The 16,963-nt window shown below is 31.6% G+C and overlaps 2 protein-coding genes across 3 annotated transcripts; one reads left to right on the top strand and one right to left on the bottom strand.

Moving 5' to 3' along the window:
* Positions 1 to 852: 852 nt before the first annotated feature.
* On the bottom strand, positions 853 to 3,363 carry LOC148203242 (uncharacterized). Its single transcript, XM_088106072.1, has 3 exons — positions 2,920 to 3,363; positions 1,574 to 1,733; positions 853 to 1,254 (listed from the first exon to the last, which is right to left on the bottom strand). Exons 1-2 carry the CDS (start codon positions 3,281 to 3,283, stop codon positions 1,603 to 1,605), a joined length of 495 nt encoding a protein of 164 aa, XP_087962198.1. The 5' UTR covers positions 3,284 to 3,363; the 3' UTR covers positions 853 to 1,254; positions 1,574 to 1,602.
* Positions 3,364 to 11,170: 7,807 nt separating this feature from the next.
* On the top strand, positions 11,171 to 15,228 carry LOC124842761 (uncharacterized). 2 transcript variants are annotated; one of them, XM_047319321.2, is made up of 5 exons: positions 11,171 to 11,328; positions 11,822 to 12,039; positions 13,868 to 14,101; positions 14,325 to 14,473; positions 14,748 to 15,228. In XM_047319321.2, the coding sequence occupies exons 1-5, from the start codon at positions 11,239 to 11,241 to the stop codon at positions 14,939 to 14,941; spliced, it is 885 nt and encodes a 294-aa protein (XP_047175277.2). In that variant the 5' UTR covers positions 11,171 to 11,238; the 3' UTR covers positions 14,942 to 15,228. The 2 variants fall into 2 exon arrangements, with proteins under 2 accessions (XP_047175277.2, XP_047175276.2); XM_047319320.2 differs by having other exon boundaries at positions 13,865 to 14,101.
* The last annotated feature ends 1,735 nt before the right edge of the window (positions 15,229 to 16,963 follow it).

Raw genomic sequence — 16,963 nt, 5'->3', positions numbered from 1 at the left:
TAGGATAAGAACCGTATTTGTAAATATTTCACTTTTGTAAAATTGATCTATAGTACAATAAGTAATTAGTTTATATATTTTTATAAGAACTTTTCTTGTACATACCTAAACAACTTTTGATATAGTGTACGTTACATTATATACTCAACTCCCATGTACTCAGTCAAAAGTGACAACGTGTACTTATTTTTTATCTTAAAGAAGGTAAAAAAAATATTTAGAAGTAGTTAAAGTATTTATCCATGAGATAAAAATATAATTATAATCATATTTTATTAGTGAAACCCATAATAATCATGTTTTATTAGTATTTGTCATAGAACATCTAATATCTTGAATAGGGAAAATTTCAATAAATATAATTAAGTTATTAAAAATTGATTTAATTAGGTATAATTTTGATAAGTACTTTTAACAACTAATCTATCCCCCATAATATTATAAACAGGCTGTTTTTCAAATTTTTTCAAAAGTGTTATTTTAATGAACTATTCATTTGTTATAATCTTTAATACTTTTGGCTGCCCCTGTTCTGAGGTAAAACGGAACAAAAAGTTAATTTCCACCTTTTTTTCTAGAAACATATTAAAGTTGTTTCTATGAAAAGGTTTGGTAGAAAAGAGATCAATACTTGAAAAAAACATGGAGCGTTGTTTATTATTTTTGTAGTGACATTGCATGTGAGTATATCTGCAATCATTGTTAAACTCATTTTGGAAATCCTTATGCTTTAACAGAACTTGTTTCTTAAACACATTGCTCTGCCTTTCCATGGGAAACTATTTCTTCAAATACAAATAAACGGGGAGGGGGATAGAAGGGAAATATAACGTAATTTCAAGCTAGAGAGTGTGAATTCAATGAAGCTTTTAAAGTGTTCCCCAAAAAAAGGTCTGTTACAGCTATATACACATCAGCAAAATCAACATAATACATGTGCACTAAATAGAGAGCATTTCCTTGCAGGTTTAGAGGGGAATATTCTAAAGGTCTATTTTTTATTAGTTGGATAAATATATACATTCAGCCTGCAAGGGTTCAACCTAACATTGCAAATATTCAGCATACACAGGATAAACAGATCAATGTTGAGTCAAGTAGAGTGAGATGGGTTTAATCCCAAAAGAACCACCAGTTCTGCGCCTTAAGGAATTTCAATTTGAACGCACTGTCCTTTTCAATATTCAGAGTCTGTGCTTTCTCCCATGTTTCTTTTTGGACTTCTCAACAACCTTAATTTGCATCATGAAAATCCTACAAATAACAGTTCAACATAGTATTGTTACCTGGGCAAACAATATACAGATGTTGAAAAATATGTTTGTGCAGAAAAAAGTGGGAATTAAAGAATGAGATTTCATCTTTGATTACATATATATTCTAAGGAAAATTGTTTCTTATTAAGGAAAATACGTTTGTGCAGAAAAAAGTGGGAATTAAAGAACTTACATGGCATGCATTACCATTACCTACGTTACACAAAGGAAGTAAAAGTTTATGTGCATCGTATTGTATTGTCCATAAATAAAGACACAAGCATAGAAGAAAATTCCAAGCTAAGAAAGAAACTCACCGCAGCAACTGGCTCAGCTAAATTATGAATTAACTCTCTTCATCTTCTGAGTGAGCTATATTTTCTGACAATGTCAAAACCTTCACTTTCACAGTCCTCTCTCTCCCATCCGTGCTGATTACCTCCATTTCAGTATCCTCATCATCAGTAGATTCATTCTCTGAAGTCAAATAGACAACCACATGGAATTGTTTGAGCTTGTAAATCACACTATTTTCGCCCAACTCAAAATGTAAAAACAAATGAAACTGCCTTTACAGCCTTCAATGTATATACTTATATACTTATGAACAACATTTTGCAGAAGAAACTCATGAACATCAAAATAAATTAATATCCTGATCATCAAAGGTTCACTAACTTGGTAGTAATGCCCATTAGAGTTCATAGATCGATCTACCCCTCATAAGTACATATAACATGCCGTTAATACGGAACACCCAGTTTCATACTTCTAAAAAGTCAATCACCCATAAAAACTAAAACCAAAACTAACAGCAACAACTATTCTCCATTAACAAACATATACATACCAGTTTATACAGCCACTCACACCAACAAGATGCAGCATAATGAAAGTCATACAAAATTTCAATTGGAATGAGATGCACTCAAAATAAGCCGAAATGCGCAATCAGCATTAGTTTGTGCCTTTCCAACCAAAATTTACGCATAAATCACGTCAAAAAAAAAATCTTTTAATTAAGGCAATCCCCCATCCAACCATAACCAAAAGAGGATGAAAAAAAACATTATTGTCAATGCAAAAGGTTCAAGCATATGGCAATGAAAAGGACACAAATCAACCAATAAAACAGACCCAGCTTCAGCACTGGTACAAAACTGCAAGTTCAAAACAAAACATTAAATCATGGTCAAGGTCACCGCCACAGTCTATACGGGTTTCTAGGAATTGCAGAAAACTACAGAGAAATGCGATTGACGTAACCAGATTCGCAATTGCAAAAATTCAAAAACCTCGAAATTACGGTCCAAATTGCGGTGGTGGAAAGATTTTTAAAACCTTGCAATTGCAGACAAATGCAATTGATATGACCACAATCACTATCGCCGACATTGAATGACCTCGACATCAAGGTCGAAATTGAGGCAGTGAACAGATGGTTAATACCTCAGTTTTTCTAAATCCGAAACAAAAACCATCCCCAAATGACAAAATCAATCAACAAGAAAAAACACACCCAGAAACCCACGCCTTTTCTCAATTTCCCCGAATCCCCAAAACACAACCAAAAAGCAAAAAAAAAAAACAATTTTTATAGTTTATCCAAAGACCCAATTGGACGAAAAGGCAAAAAACGAGATTTTGAGAGAAGGGTAGTCACCATTGATGAAGAAATTCGACGAGGGCCAACCGCGGAGGGTGGAGAGGAGAGGGGAATCGTGAGGACGATCGTCTTCGCGGGTGAGTTTGTGGACGAGGTCGACAACGTTGGTGGGCGATGGTCGCGGCGGGACCCAGAATGAGGAACCGGGCACGAAGGGTAGCCAATCCGGAGTAGCCTTCTTCACGATGATCCTGTGGATTAGGTCATCGAAGTGCTTCAGCGCCACGTCGTACTCCGCCATGTCAACCTCCACTACCTGCGACGCCCCCGCCTTGGTGGACCTCCGGCGCATCGCCACCGCCAGCGATGGGATTCGGCCCACAGACTTTGCCCTCCACAGGAATCCCGTCATCATCGTCATGTTTGACACAGACAAGAAAAAGAGAAAAACAGAGAGAAAAAATGAGGGTTTGGTTCTGTTGGGTTGAGAACGAATGAAAAGCTGTTTCTAGCAGCGGATGACACACATATAGCACCAAAAATCACCAACATTTTATTTAATTATTTAATTAATTAGCTGCCATCCATGTTATTCAATCCTTTTTAACCGCGTCAATCTGGTTGAGACAACCTCAAAGGTCAAAATGAAAAAAAGAGAAACTGAAGAAAATAATATTTTTTTTAATAAAATCAGATTAGTAAAACATATTCAAGTTTACTTAGATTATAAATTAAACAGGTAAAAAAGTAGTTTGATTTAAGTCATAATTTTTTTTGGTTGACCTGATTTTTTTTCTCACGGCAGCCCACTGAATTGAAGCTGTTTTTTGACAATTTTATCTATTTGAATTATGGAATATTTTAATTTTTCTAAATAACTTTGCTTAACAAATATCCTTGTAGAAATAAAAAATATATAAATAAGTACATTTTACGCATAAATGGAAGTGAATATTATTTCCCACCAGATTCGCTTCTTTCTGAATCTGGATTCTTTATTAAATCTTTGCGTTTCTTTTGATTATTTTTAACATATATTAATTTTTATACAGATCAAACAGTTTTTAATATATTTTTAAATATTAACATAAATCTGTTTTAAAATTATAAAAACAATATTAAAGAAAGTCAGACAAAAAAATCTGTATTACGTATTCATTTTATTATTGTTTTTCTAATTCAGTTGTAAAGAATTGTTTGCTTTTTCCATGTAAACGAACAAAGTATTAGTTTAATTTAAATACGTTAGTCGTATAAAAGTTTTACATGGAATAGTTCTAAAATAAGTTCCCACTGATTTTCTACTTTTATGAAAAGTATTGTGTCATTTTTAAAACATTGAATATGTATGTATTTTATTTAATATTTTATAAGAAGATTAGTAAAATGAAATTATTTAAAAAAGAGATTATTTTATAAATTGTTATGCATTACTTTTTAATTCATTGATAATTTCAAATATTTACTTTGATGATATATGAAAATTATACTGATAAATCATTCTATCTTATTTAAATGTATGACCTGACGATTGCTTAAAAAGTTATCATATGAGAAAGGTAAGTAAAAAAAACGTTCCACGTGAAAAATACTTTTTCTCCTCTTATTCTACTCTTATCTTATCTATAACATTTATATAATTTTATCTCTAATATTGTGTTTTTATTAGTATTAGTTATTAGAAGATAATTAACTGAAATTATATCTAACAAAAAAATCTAAGATTCTAAATAATAAACCAAAATTCCTAAATAATTAGTTAAAAAACAAAACATTTGCTGCGATACGGGTGAAGCAAAACATCTCCAATATATTTGATGAAGAGAGATAAATTTTATTTGAGAATGATAAACATAGTAATTAATATTTATCAGTATACAAAACTCTAAAAATATAATTATTTATCATTGAAGATCATACATATTCATCATGTGAAATATTTGAAAAAAAAAATATAACATCTTTAAAATTAGAGGTATCATCTTTTTGTAAATACTTTTTAAGTTAGATTTATTTGATATTTTGGTATATGTAACAAATACATTATATTTATTTTACTTATTTCAATTATATTTAATTTTCTGTCCATATATGTAATGTGTTAAGTGAGAGATTTTCAAAGTTCTTCTACAAAGAAAGTATGGTAAAGTATGATTTTTTTACGATAAACTTATTAATATTCTTTCTTAAGTGATTAAGTTGTTAGATTAGGCTATAATTTATGTAAATTTTATGTAAAATAAGTTATAGGTTGAGTTGAATAGTTAATTTGATTTTAGGTTCAAAATTGCGCAAATTTAGAATTGTGTCACTATTTTAATCAATTAAACACATCCCTTAATCGATTAAAGTTGTGAACAAATTTTAATCGATTAAGATAATAACATAATTGATTAAAATAGGTTTAAAACACACCTGATATTTGCTTTATGTTTTAATCGATTAAGAGAATAACCTAATCGATTAAAACAGTGTGTAGAGCTTAATCGATTATGAAAATAATATAATCGATTAAATGCATCAGTTTTGTGCCTAGGCTATATATGTGTGTTCTAATTCATTTTCAAGCACGAAGAACATTTTGTTTTTTAACAAATTGAGGCAAGAACACGTCCAAAGTTGCCTTGGAGGTATCAACCAATGTTTTGAAGAAATTCAAAGTCTTTAAAACTTCAAGGAAGGGAGAGTGATCAATCAAGGAATCTGTAATGTCTGTCATTGTGAAATATGCACTTGTTGGTGCTCCAGGTCCTATAATTATAGTGTAATCTTTGTGATTAGTCTTAGCTAGGTAGGCAAGACTCTAAGAGTGTGTGTAGTCTTTCTAGATTGGAATTTTTGTATATTTGAGTGTGGTACATTGAGAGAATCTTGTAGTCTTGACTGCTAAAGACTAGTGAATTTCCTCTAACTCAGGTTGTTGGAGAATGACGGGATGTAGACTCGACTGAGAGGTGAATCAGTATGTTAGTCGAAAATTGTATGTGAACAACACCAAACACTTGAATTTTTTAAGGAATACTAATATTTGTTTTAAATCTAATTCATCCTTTTAGGATTGAGATATAGTAGTTTTCCGTTTAACATAATGTATTATTGAAATTTATAACAAATGAAATGGTTAAATATTAACAAGTTCTAGTATATCTTTAATAGTTTATTTAAATATTTTGAAAAAATAATTTTATATACGAGAAAATTAAATTTAACTATGAATTTTATAAATTTTGATTCAAGATATTTTTTAGAGGTATATTTGCTATGCTAGTTTATAAGTTATCACTTTTATTTTTACGTTATTTAAGGTAATGGAATCAATTTATATATGTATTGTTTTTAATTGGTTTGGTCTAATATTCAATTATAAAAGTGAAACTCACATTCCATTATATTGAAGATGATAACGATGATAAAGTTTTAAACATACATGGTCACGTATCAAAACTTGATGAATACATGTTACACTATTGAAAGGTATGAAATGTGAGTTAATAAGTTTTTATAGTTTATATTGCAAAATAAAAACTCTAGTAACGAGACAGATTTCTTCATCCAAAATCATGAAAGTAGGACAAACGTGTGTCAAAGATATTGAAGGATATAAGAAGAGAGTTAATGATTTGTATGGTAAAATAAGAAAAATCTATTAGAGAGACATATTTCTCAACTATTTAAATAGATGTTATGAACATAGGGAGATACACCACTACTTGTTCATCTTATAACGTGGTAGAAAAAAAGTTATAGATATGATTTTCCATGAATGTTTGTTAGATTTGATTTGAAATGTTAGTGCAATATATTTATTATAATGATTCATATGTTATGAAATTTTAAGTTTTTATAATATTTGTCTTTTTTTCTATTATAGGAGAAAAAAATAACTACTCGAAAAGGACATAAACTTAATAATGCTTTGCACTTATTGTCTCATTGGGGATACACGTTACGGAAAGATGTAAGAAGGCTAGATAATAAGCATTATAGTGGGAGAAATTAGGTGACCCTCCATCTCCACTTATACAATATGAGACATGGAAGGTTGTATGCACAAAGTCATCTAAGCAAATGACTTATGAGTTAGGCACAATAGATTCTTGATGAAATATTGAGTATTATAATATGTTGCACAATTTTTTATTCCTCATGATTGATATATTAAGTGACTAAGGATATACTTCTTCATTGTTGATATGTTACAACCACTAAAAAACTAACACTTAGGACATTTATGTGGTGTTGGTGATGGTTGGGTGTAAGACCTGAAGAAAATAGAGATCTTAGAAATATAATAGTTTTGAGATTTGGGATTTTGTTTAGAAATTAGTATTATTGAGTGTACACCTTTGTTAGAACATAATTGTTATATTATTTTATTTATATTTTTGCTTAGAAGCAAATAAGTTTTTTTACCTTTTATTAATTAGGTGCAAGAAATAAAAATAGGGGGTGTAGAAAGAAAAAACATGCAAATTAAATAATGTGGAAATTTTATAAAAAGATATTATATAAATCTTTTTGAAGAGTTAGTTGTTGTTATTTTAAAAAGTAGTTGAAAGAAAATATGAGATTGGCGTTTTAGGAGAAGAAGAGAGAAAGCAACATAAACTCTCAGTGCAAAGGAAGATTTGTGGTGTTTTTGGGTTGTAGATAAAGCCCTAGTATTGGCCAAGATATGAGAAATTTACCTTTGTTTGTTAATTGTTGTATGATATATGTGTTCTTAATTATTTGATCAATAAACCTTGTTGATGTATGTTTATATGAGTATGATTAAGGTTGTATGTTGCTCTTATTGAGCAAGAGTTTATGTATGCATGGGTATAACGTTTATCTAATATTTGTGCTGGGTTTCCCTATGAATGTATGTATGGTTATTAGATTACCCAAACAGAGAGTTTGATATTAAGGGAGAATAAAGTTATGATGTATGGGGGTTTCAATGCAAATATATGTTGTAAGTATTGGGTTAAAGGAAGGAAAAGAAGTCATTCCCGCATAACATAAAACCTACACTGGTGTTTTCGTCTTTGTGAAGTCGTTCACCGTTGGATCGAGCTGATATTTGGACAGCCGGTTCTAGACGTATGTTTATCCATTTTGACCGTTCGGATTGTCGATTGGAGGTCTACACTGGGAGAAACAGCCTAAACGAAAAGAGGAAAGTATTTCTGCATAACACAAAACATGCATTGGTGTTTTCGTCATTTCGAAGTCATTCACCGTTGGATCAGACTGATGTTTGAACAGTAGGTTCCAGACGTATGATTCTTCATTCTGACCGTTCGGATTATCAATCAAAGGTCTTGTTTGGGAGAAAATAGTCTCGCATCAGCAACTCTATTTTGGAGAAGTTGTAGAACGTGATGAGAATTAGAGAATGAGTTTAAGGGTTCTGTTTAAGGTCAATTTTGACTTGTGGATGGGATTGAAGCATGTGTGAGTGTTGGGATGTACCTTAGTGTGTGATTCATGAGCATGAGGCATGGAAGATTAGTCTATTTGATGTACCTAGTAAATCCTAGTTCTTTCTACAGACAGGTGCTCTCTTTAGCATTGGTTGTTGAAAAGAGAGTGGTGGCTCCCTTTGGCATTGGTTGTTGAAAAGGGAGGGATATTCCATTTGGCATTGGTTGTTGAAAAGAGAGTGACATTCTCTTTGGCAAATAGTTGTAGAAAAGATAATGTTGTTCGAGTGTTGAATCTTCTTTGGTGAGGAGGATAGATGTTATGTCTTGTGTGATAAGAGAACAAGTCCGAAGCTAGAAGAAGGATGACTCGAGTGTATCTCTATGGGGAAGCTATAGATGGGGTTGTAGGAGCGGCTACAGTCGGTGAGGTAAGGTACAAGAGTGTAGTTGAGTCTTGTCATGATGGAGTTTATGGTTTGGTGATGCTCATGGTGTAATTCATGATTGAGATAATCCTGTTGGTGGTGTACCTATGATGATGATCATGGTATTGAGGATGCTTCACGTTATGCTATGATGATAATGGTGTTACTATAATGGTTATAGTAGGTAGCTAGCATAGGTGCTAATGAGTGGATAAATCAAGGGTATAAGTGTGAGATGTTAGTAATGACATCAATGGTTGGAGATCAATGATCGAGGATCGAGGATCGAGTAATTTGTTTGATTGAATTGTTATATTAGAGGATTATGAATCCTATTGTTATTACTGCTACGTATGAGGTGTTTGATTATTGTTGATTTAATTAGTATGTTCATATCATGTTGTTATGATTGTTTTACCAGTAGCTTACCAGTACATATTTGTGTGTGTGCATATGAATGCAATGATCGTATAATGTGTGATGTTATACGTGAGCAGATGATGTTGCAGATGGTGTTGAGACATGATAGATTCAAGAGATAACGAGGGACAAACTTGAGATTTCAATTATAGTTATTACTTTTGAACCTTGTGATAATGTAATTGAAGTCATTTTATTTCCTTCATTACTTTCATTGGATAAATGTTTTTGAATTATTATGTTATGCACGTTTTGAATGTTCAGATTTTTTAAAATATGTTTTCACGTTACGTCAAAGTTTGAAATTTTGCTGTTTTTGAATAACCGTGACACCCTGGAATTTGGACCGTTAAATTGGGGTCTCTTTCCTTACTTTGATACATCATCATAAGGGAGCCTCATTAATTATTTGAGTAAGAGGTATTGCATAATATGGAGATATAGTTGAACAAAATATTGAAGCATATTTTATAATCCTTAGAATAATAGTTTAATGAGAAATTCGAATCTCTAACTCTTTCTTAATAATAAACTAAAACAACACCTTATATGGTAGGTGGGGTTGCTCAAGTCCACACCAAAGGGAATTGTGCTTCTTTAAATCCCTCCATGGAGCATAATGACTGTAAGGTCAAACTAATATGAGTTATATTAAAAATAATGCTCTTTGTTTACTAGCAATTGAAGAGAAGATAAGTAAGGGTTAATCATCCATAATATCACTTTTCCATTAGATTGCATGTATGTGTAAGTGAAAATTGACATGTTTATGATCAAGTGTTTGTGCCTAGTATAAAGGTTCAACTAAAGGAGATAATTAAATATGTTTCTTGCATGATGACATGCAAAATTTACATTAATCTTATAGCTTAACTTCTAACTATAATCTCATTGTCGAGGTAGAAATCTCTTTACAAGTAAAATGTAAAAACAAAGTTTTTGGAGTGGATAATTAACTATGTTGTTTCAATGTACATTTTTCTGCTATATGACAAAAAAAAAATAATCTCTCACGCAATGAGAGGTCAATCTCATCTAATGAGAAGACAAATCCACCCAACTATAATTACTTTTTTTAGAAGTTGTTTAAAAGTTAAAATAAAAATAAGAAAAAAAGAGTTCTTTTAATGGGAAAATTGAACCAAAGATCATTGAATGATAGATGCGCGAGGAGAGCTCTATATTTCTAGCTTCAATCTTGACACTCTCTTTTGATCATTTTTTGTAATCCATGTACGCAGGAGTAGCTAAGTCCCATGTTGATTAGGGTTGAGTATAATGAATATTCTCTTGTTGTAATGTTATCTTTGCAATATGAATTTCTTTCACGAGTTTTATATATCTTTTTTTTGTGTTTCACGTGGATGACTAATAACCCATGTTATTTGTGAGACTAGATTTTGTGAAATGTTTTAAAATTTAGATAAAGATTGATCAATTATAAGTTTGACTTTAGAAAAAGATTATTATCTCTTAATCATTTTAAATACTTATCTTTAATACAATATTGTATAAAGATAATAAAAGCTTAGTATTTTCATGTGACTTAAAACTTGTTTATGAGAAAATAAAATTAATAAATTTATAAAATGAATGTTTGGATTATGTGAATATTTGAATTATATATATATATATATATATATATATATATTTGTTTTGAATAATTTGATTTTATGAAATTCATAATCTTGATTAACTTTTACTTCAATTGAATAATATAAATTTAATTTAGTAGATTTCAAGTGCTTTGAATGAAATTATTTTTATGAAAATTTATGAACTTAATAAGAGTTCTTAGATATACAAATTAATTATTTATAAAATTTACAATTTTGAAAATAAGAGTGGTTAGTAATTTTGTCCTTATCTTCATCCAAATTAGTGTATATTATATCTTTTACCTTTTTTTTTGCCTTTTATTTTCTTTTTCCTTCCTACTTTAACATATAAACAAAACACTAATGAAGCACAAACGTGTCATTCGGTCATTGGCTTAAGCTACGCAATAGGTCATTAAGACAACTCACGTGGAATAAAATAAAATATTAAAATCTCAAATTTTCATTTTATTCATTTTCAGGTTTTGAGACCCAAACACACTGAACCTAACGTGATCAACAATGGCAGAAAACCCTCCCGAAACGGTGCCGTCTAGCTCACAACCTTCTTCGTCTTCTTCGTCTCAGAAATTGCCTCAAGATTCTCCTCAGGTTCCATAACCTACTTCAGCTGCACTTCCCTTTTCGTATTTTTCGTTTTCCTCTAATGCGCAAACACCCCTTTCCATATAATTGGAACTGAAACTAGGGTTATTATAATTATTGTTCGTTTTATTTTTCATTTCAAGCCCGTAATTGTTTGATTTCTGTAGCTAATAGACCAGGACCATTCTCCGTACAACCTAATCGGCGCACGATGTTTTCGGGCATCAAATCCGTGTTATTTCCCCCTGTTTTAGTTTTTTTTTTCCTTCTTTCAAATACGAGCTAAGGACAGAATTTGGAGCGGAATAGTTATTGTTAAGTTGGGATGCGTTAGGCCTTTTGTCGTAACAACCTAATTTAGCTCAAATCTGTGGTTTATTATGTACCATTTTTTAGCTCGGTGAGTGAACACACATGTGGAAGAAAATGTGGCCTGAAATGTTGTTTTAAACACATCTACCTTCATCTTGGTAATGGTTTTGTGTGGATGTTGTCACAGGTCCCTGCATTTTCGAATCTTCCGCCGTATTTGGGTGGATATTATCAAATGATTCCTGGTATGTACCCTGCACTTGTTCCAGGGTTAACTCTGCCGCAACATGAGGAACATGGGAACCGCGGAGCTGGCATATATGCTGTTCCTGTTAACTCCTTTGATAGACAAGTTACTGGACTTCCATGCAACACCCTGATTCCGCTGACTTACCGCATACCCACGTAAGTGGCAGGTTATTTTGTTACGATGACGTTGTGAGAGATGTGAAGCTCAGTTATTGCACAATTTATATTTTTTAGTCGGATATTTAAGCATAATTTTCTGCATGGACATTTTTGAAATGAAAGAGTACGTTTTATACCTTTTCATGCTTTGTTTTTCCGTAGAACCTTTGGCAATCTTTAATATTTCTACTGACTTGCATTCTCAACTTGGTCACAGTGATTGGTGATATAGAAGACCAATAATTTCTTTAATTGCTAAATAAAAAACAAAAAATTGTTTAAATGAAATTATTTACAGCAGGGATGAAGTTGTAACTGCTAGCAATATGAGGAATGACTTTGATGTAAAATTGTTATTAAATTTACACTAAGTAGGCAACGAACGCTTGGCATGGATGATTTTTAGAGGTATAACAATGACCGTGCATGAGTTTCCTCTTTGATAACTATTTTTTCTTGATTTAATCTAATCTGTCTTTTACATTTTGTGTGGGGAATCAAAGGTAGATTGATTTAAGGGTTATTGTTATCCTTAAAGGTATGGGGATTTTGGTAGCTGGAAGTAAAATTACAGTTAAGGATTTGGGGTTGATATGTTGGGATAACTCTAGCAAGAAACAATTAAGAATTTGATTGGGGTGGATTGTTAAGACAGTGCTATTCTACCAAGAAAATTATCTGTCGGGAATGAAGCAATCAAAGAAAAAAGAATTGTAGCTTATAACAAGAAGAAATCCTCTTCACATCTTGAGCTTGTGTCAGCCTGCCAAGTTATTAACAATTTTCCGCAATCTTATAATCCGGTCAATGAACTGAAAGGAAGCATTGATTTTGAGTCTCATAGGATTTAAACACGATAAGTAGGTTTTGATGCCATGTCCTGGTCCTAAGCCAACTATTGCGTGTGTTGTAAAGACACATGAATGGTTTTTTATTAGAGGGCTCACTTTAAAAACTTCTCAACAAACACTCATAAGAGAAGAAAATAGGAGGTTTGAGGATTCAAATTGCTCCCGTAAGATAAAATCAATATATTCTCCTCCACTTTTTGAGAATTTAGATGATAGGACTCTTTAGAAAAACTGATGTGCATTAAATAATTTTAACACATGGGGAAATTTGATTCCTTGTGTCTTTATTTTTCTACAAATACTTGTAGAAAAGTTTATATAAACAATTACGAGCAACCAGGTTCATCTGAAACTAGAAATACACAGCTTCGAAAAGTTCTAGCAAGCACTCTCATCTTTGGTTGTCCTTCGGACCTCCAAATCTTCCAGAAAATTTGGGCCCAACTCTGTATTCTTGACATTTGATAACATGCACAACACTTCTTGGGTATGTACCACATTATAGGAAGCTAATGGCTATACTAGGAGTTACCCTAAAACTACCACTAAGGCTATAGAGAAGCTAAAAGATAAACATTGATATTTTTTTATTCATTATAAGGGGTAAAGAAGAGTACACTTATATGGTAAAAGATATGCCAAAAACTGAATAATGACCGAAACATTCAAGGAAAATTGGACCTGATTCTGATTCACTAGCACCATGAACTAGACTTGCTGTTGGATTTTCTTTTTTGTTCCTGCATCAGTTTTGGATGTCCTGTATACGTTCAATGTTTTATCTATAGATCTGGTGATTGATGCTATGTTTTTCTTTCATACCAGTTTCATTTAATGTTTGTTTATATTTCAGAAAAAGATAGTAGCAAGTGTAAAATTGACGATAATTCTATTTTAGTTTTATTTGTTTGTTAGCAAATATGTTTATTAATGTTAATTAATGGTTTCTGTAACTGAATGGCCACCATCAGCAGTAGGCCAAGTTCTGAAGCTGTTGCTGCCAGTGAAAATCAGGGGCAAGCGGGACAGCAACCTCAACAGCAGCAGCCTGCACCTCAAAGACAAGTTGTTGTTAGGAGATTTCAAATTGCATTTCAAATTGATTTATTGCTTATGTTGAAGCTGGCAGCTGTGATCTTTTTATTTAACCAAGATGGATCAAGGCAGAGGCTTATTGTCCTTGTGTTCTTTGCTGCTATTGTATATTTGTGAGTACAACTATTATTTTTTTTTTTTTTGCAATTTTTTAAATATTTCTCTGCTTGCAAGTTTTGCTGTACTCATCAAACCCACGAAATGCTTCTTATATAAATCCTCCAACTCCCCGATCTAACCTTTTTGTTATCCAATTCTTCATATAATATAAGTCTACTAATATTGTTTGGGTTGCGAATGGAAGCTGTAGTATTTATTAATGGACATGTGTGGCAGATACCAAACTGGAGCTTTGACACCAATAATAAGATGGCTTTCACGAGGTATGCAGAGAGCAGCAGCACCTCCTCATCCAGCAAGACCTGCAGCCAGAGCTGACAATGTTCCTCCACCCAGGCAAGAGGGTGATAATGTTACTCCAGCAGGTATGATTTGTACATTTTATGCATGGGATTTACGTGAGCATTTTTTGGGAATCACTAGTGATATAACTTATGTGATTTATAATATAATTTGGAAGCCTTTACTTCTTGAAAGCTTGCGAGGTTCAGTTTATTTTGTTATTATTTATTCTTTAATTTTCTTTAGGTTAAATTTAATTTTCCGAATACTTGTACTGTTCTTGTATGGAATAAGTATCAATTGAAGTTTTGATCACGCATTGACACATGCTTACCTTTGCCTCTTATCTATTGGAAGAGGGTCAACCTGAAGCCGAGAATGGGAACCAGCCTGCTAATGAAGCAGACCGGGCAGTTGGGAATGAAAATGTTGCAGAAGTTGGAGGAGTAAATGGTGGGAATCAGTGGTGGGGCATTGTAAAGGAGATTCAGATGATTGTCTTTGGATTTATCACTTCCCTTCTCCCTGGGTTCCACAACCATATGGATTGAACTATATTTTGTAGTTAACAAGGTTTGTGAAATTGACAAATATGGTCTGAGAGACCATGCCCTGAAATAAAAATGTATAGCATCAGAAGTTTCCAAGCGTCATAACTAATACATACATAGTTAGGTGCTACTATAATCCAGAGGAAGATATGGTGCAACTATAGGCTGCCGTTTTTGTATCATTACTTGGTTTGTTCATAAAACAGCTTCCATAGTAGGGACGTTAGATTTTTTTTTTCTGTACTGTTTTCTATTGCAAGTGCATGGTGATTTTATTTCTTTTCTAACTTTGTATGATATTTCTCAGTGACTAATGCTTTTTCCAATCACTCCAAACTAGACTTTAGTTGAACGTGAATGGAACATGATCTCAAAAAATGAAGATGGAAAATACATTTCCAACTACCACCCTAAAAAGGTGGATTTTTCATCGAGGAACAAAATTCTTCAATAAATTAGAATTACTGATGAATTGTTGATGGTAAAAAAAAATTGATAAAACATTTGTTGAAATTTTGTATTGATAATTAATTTTTTTTTATTAATTATTTAGGATCAAAATTTAATGATAATCATGGGAAATATTTATTGGTAAGTATTAACTAATAAAATTTGTCAATAATTATGATTCAACAAACATCTAGATTTATAATCTATCAAGAATTATGAGTTGATAAATATCATGATGATAAACATTTTGATTTTTTGCTTTATCTTTATTTTTTTTTTTCATTTTCTTTGTCTTCTCTCCCTCTTCGTCTTCTTACAATGTCTGTTTCACAATGTCATATTTCAATTAATTTTATCACGAATAAATGTGGCACACTAGAACCTTCCAGCACATTGATTTTTCACGCCAAAATGTACTCTAAACAACGTAGTGTAGACTGTGGGTACAACCATGCAATAAACTCGGATGACGAGGCTAACAATATGTTGTGGCAAAGAATGATGGATACTTATAAGGCAGTTTCTTCATCTATCCCATCAAATATATCTCTTCACTCCATCATCTCGTACTAAATCAATTCCAAAAATATTTTCCAGAACAAAAGTGTCAAGTGTCTAAAAAATATAAAAAAGTAATTTTCTATTTTTGAACTACTCATAAAAAAATTGCTTAAAAAGAGTTTTTCTTAACCACAAACGAACATATACCAATTTATAATTATATAAAAACTATTTAAAAATAATCATTTTTAATGAATAATCGGCTATTGTCACGATCAGACCCATTATATGATTGCGTGCCTGACTTTTGTAATATTATTATATAATCAACGCCACGAGATGCACGAATCCTCTAATAGACTGAAGAATACGAAAAATAATTCTGTTGCGTTTAAGATGAAAACATTAACTTACACTTTACAATAGAGGAATTAATTACAGAAATTACATCTTTTATTGTTTCATTATTTTATGTTTTATGTTTAAGATAAAATAATATAATGATTAATTGAGATGGTATGCAGTTACATAAACATTAGATTATCATACTCCTATGTATGGAGATTTTCTTTACACATTTTTTTTAATTTAATCTTTTAAATAATCGTTATTTTAAATTAAAATAATTACACGCCGTAATTGAAATTTAATAATTTAAAAATAAAAATAATAATCTGATCATTTTATCATTCAGGACTCCATAAGAAAGAAAGCTTTCTCCATATTTCTGAGTTGAAACTTACCAAGGAATACAAAATCAGACACATACACTAACAATTCAGGTTTTGTAAGTTATAGCAGTAGAGGTCGAGCTTTCTAAAATTCTGCAACTGAGTACAACCATTTTCATTTTACAAGGAGTTATTTCAGGCTTAAATGAGCTACCAGTAGAAATGATTCACTAAACTATTTTTTAAATGTTTTTTCAGTATTCTTTTTCTCGGTCTTGTGTTGGAAGTCTATTTCAGAACTATAATTATAACCTATTCAAACGAGTTTTATGTGGATATTTTTGTTTTCACCCGTTGAATCCTTATTGTACCATCTCATTAATTTCTACTATCTTCTAAT

This window comes from Vigna umbellata, chromosome 2, assembly GCF_029865625.1.
Source record: "Vigna umbellata cultivar VRB3 chromosome 2, Vumbellata_1.0, whole genome shotgun sequence".
NCBI lineage: Eukaryota > Viridiplantae > Streptophyta > Magnoliopsida > Fabales > Fabaceae > Vigna > Vigna umbellata.
The sequence above is the reverse complement of the archived record's forward strand: the minus strand, read 5'-3'. Positions and strand labels throughout refer to the sequence as shown.

What these genes read in the sequence shown, in the direction of transcription:
- LOC148203242 (XM_088106072.1), bottom strand. Translation starts at nt 3,283, where the DNA reads ATGACGATGATGACGGGATTCCTGTGGAGGGCAAAGTCTGTGGGCCGA. An exon ending in GTCGAATTTCTTCATCAATG is followed by an intron (nt 1,734 to 2,919) that starts GTGACTACCCTT and finishes ATTTGACTTCAG; the next exon opens with AGAATGAATCTACTGATGAT.
- LOC124842761 (XM_047319320.2), top strand. Translation starts at nt 11,239, where the DNA reads ATGGCAGAAAACCCTCCCGAAACGGTGCCGTCTAGCTCACAACCTTCT. An exon ending in CTGACTTACCGCATACCCAC is followed by an intron (nt 12,040 to 13,864) that starts GTAAGTGGCAGG and finishes GGCCACCATCAG; the next exon opens with CAGTAGGCCAAGTTCTGAAG. An exon ending in TGATAATGTTACTCCAGCAG is followed by an intron (nt 14,474 to 14,747) that starts GTATGATTTGTA and finishes ATCTATTGGAAG; the next exon opens with AGGGTCAACCTGAAGCCGAG.